Source organism: Amblyomma americanum, chromosome 8 (genome assembly GCF_052857255.1).
Source record: "Amblyomma americanum isolate KBUSLIRL-KWMA chromosome 8, ASM5285725v1, whole genome shotgun sequence".
Lineage (NCBI taxonomy): Eukaryota > Metazoa > Arthropoda > Arachnida > Ixodida > Ixodidae > Amblyomma > Amblyomma americanum.
The window spans coordinates 79,578,112-79,580,080 of record NC_135504.1 but is presented as its reverse complement, the minus strand read 5'-3'; the positions used below and the strand labels follow the sequence as shown (position 1 = coordinate 79,580,080).

The 1,969-nt window shown below is 58.0% G+C and overlaps 1 protein-coding gene across 1 annotated transcript; it reads right to left on the bottom strand.

The window, feature by feature from the left end:
* Positions 1-968: 968 nt before the first annotated feature.
* Positions 969-1,409, bottom strand: LOC144102535 (uncharacterized). Its single transcript, XM_077635784.1, has one exon. It carries the CDS (start codon positions 1,407-1,409, stop codon positions 969-971), a length of 441 nt encoding a protein of 146 aa, XP_077491910.1.
* Between the last annotated feature and the right edge of the window lie 560 nt (positions 1,410-1,969).

The following is a 1,969-nucleotide window of genomic DNA, read 5'->3' as shown; positions in this document are numbered from 1 at the left end:
CTCGGCTAATCTGGGGTGAGATGCTTGGGAAAAGGGCCTTGACTATATGGCCTTGCGGTAGAGCACCCACCTCAGCCTCGGGAGGTGGTGGGTTCGACTCCCGCTGGCGGCCGGTTACCCATTGGTTTCCTCAAAATGGGTACAAGGTGTGGCCCAGCCTGGTGCTCGGCTTGCTAGGGTTGCAGGACTTGGTAAAGGTGCCTGCGCCTTCAAATCCCGTTCCTGTGGCCTAAGAAGAAAGGGCCACAAGTTGGGCTTGCTAGCGCACGAGGCGAATTTAGGGTTGCTTGAAGGCGGAACTAATCTCTGATCCGTCAAGGCAACCGCGGTCAAGACCATTTTCTTAAGCATCTCACTGCAGAAGAGCCGAGCACCAGGCCGGGGCCAAATCTTGTAGCCATTCAAAAACCGGTGGGTACCCGGTGGCACTGGGGATCGAACCCAGCATCTCCCGAAAATGAGGCGGATGCTCTACCACAAGGCCACCGCTTCGGTCTAAATGTGGGATGTCGTTTCTGCTGGGGGCCAAATCCCAACATAAAAAAGTAACTATTTATTCGATTAGCGATGGCAGCGGACGAGCATTCCAACGCTACGTTCGTCTCGGAAGCGGAAAGAAGACAACTCTCTTCCCAGCCGGGCAGTCTCTTTTTGTAGCCACCGTCTGTGACGCATCCCTCAGGTGACGCAGCTATGGCGCAGTGTTTTATCGGCAACGCAGTCCAGTATGTGGCCGTGTTACGCTGGGCCAGATGATAACAAGGCGGAGGCTGCGTAGAAATATGCGCATAGTGTGTCGCCACATCACCGCACCCCTCCCGCAGAGTGGAGAGCCCCCAGGGCTTGTAAAAGTTTGGGCATCGTACCCGACGTCCATAGCGTGTAGTGAAAGAAGCAGGCAGCGATGTCGGTGGTCGTGGATGGACGCCTGTGGGTGCACTGGTATTTGCTGGTTCGGTGGAATCGATCTAGGCTGGCTTTAGCCGGTTGATAGAGACGAGGACGTCGTTCCCGTTAACGTGCAGGGTGAAGGTTTTGTCGTCGCGACGGAGAACTGGGTAGGGGCCGCTGTAAGGTGGCTGGGAAGGCCTGCGGACGGTATCGTCGCGGACAAAAGTGTTCATGCATGTTGCCAGATCCTTGAAGACGAAAGGGGCAGTCTTACAGTGGTGAGCTGCAGGTGACGAGCGGAGGGCAGCGATGGTGCGTCGGAGCCGGGCGACGAAATCGGTGGGATCTGACGTCGCGGTGATGGATGGCGGTGCAGCAAGAAATTCGCCTGGGCGACGAAATGGTTCTCCGTAGACGAGTTCTGCGGGTGTAGCCTGAATGTCCGGCTTGAATGTGGCGCGAAGACCAAGGGTGACGGATCGGATGGCTTCAAGCCAGGTTGAGTCCGGGTGGCACATGATGGCTGCTTTGAACTATCGGTGGAAACGCTCGATCATCCGGTTGGCGCAGGGGTGGAAGCTGGTGGTCCTCGAGCGCTCGAACCCGATGGTCAGCCCGAGGAGCCTGAAAAGGTGCGATTCGAACAGTCGTCCTTCGTTGGTGGCGACGCGGCGAGGGGGCTCGAAGCGAGCAATCCAGCAAGCGAAGAAGGCCGAGGCGACGTCTTCTGCGGTGATTACCTTGAGGGGCCATGCCTCAGGCCTTAGAGTATACCGATCGATGGCGGTGAGGCAGTAGCGACAGGGTCCAGCTGGGGAAAAGGGCCCTATGATATCAAGGTGGACGTGTTGACCAGAGGGCTGGGCGAATGGCCTGAGTGGTGAAGGGACATGCCTGGTTACTTTAGCGCGCGGCACTGAAAGCAGGAGCGCGCCCAGGTGCGGCAATCGCCCTGCATGGAGGGCCAGACATAGCGGTCGGTCACGAGGCGTGTAGAGGCGCGTATGCAGGGATGGCTGAGATTATGCAGCTGTTTGAAGAGGCCACTGCGATGGGAAAGGGGCACGCAAGGCCTCCT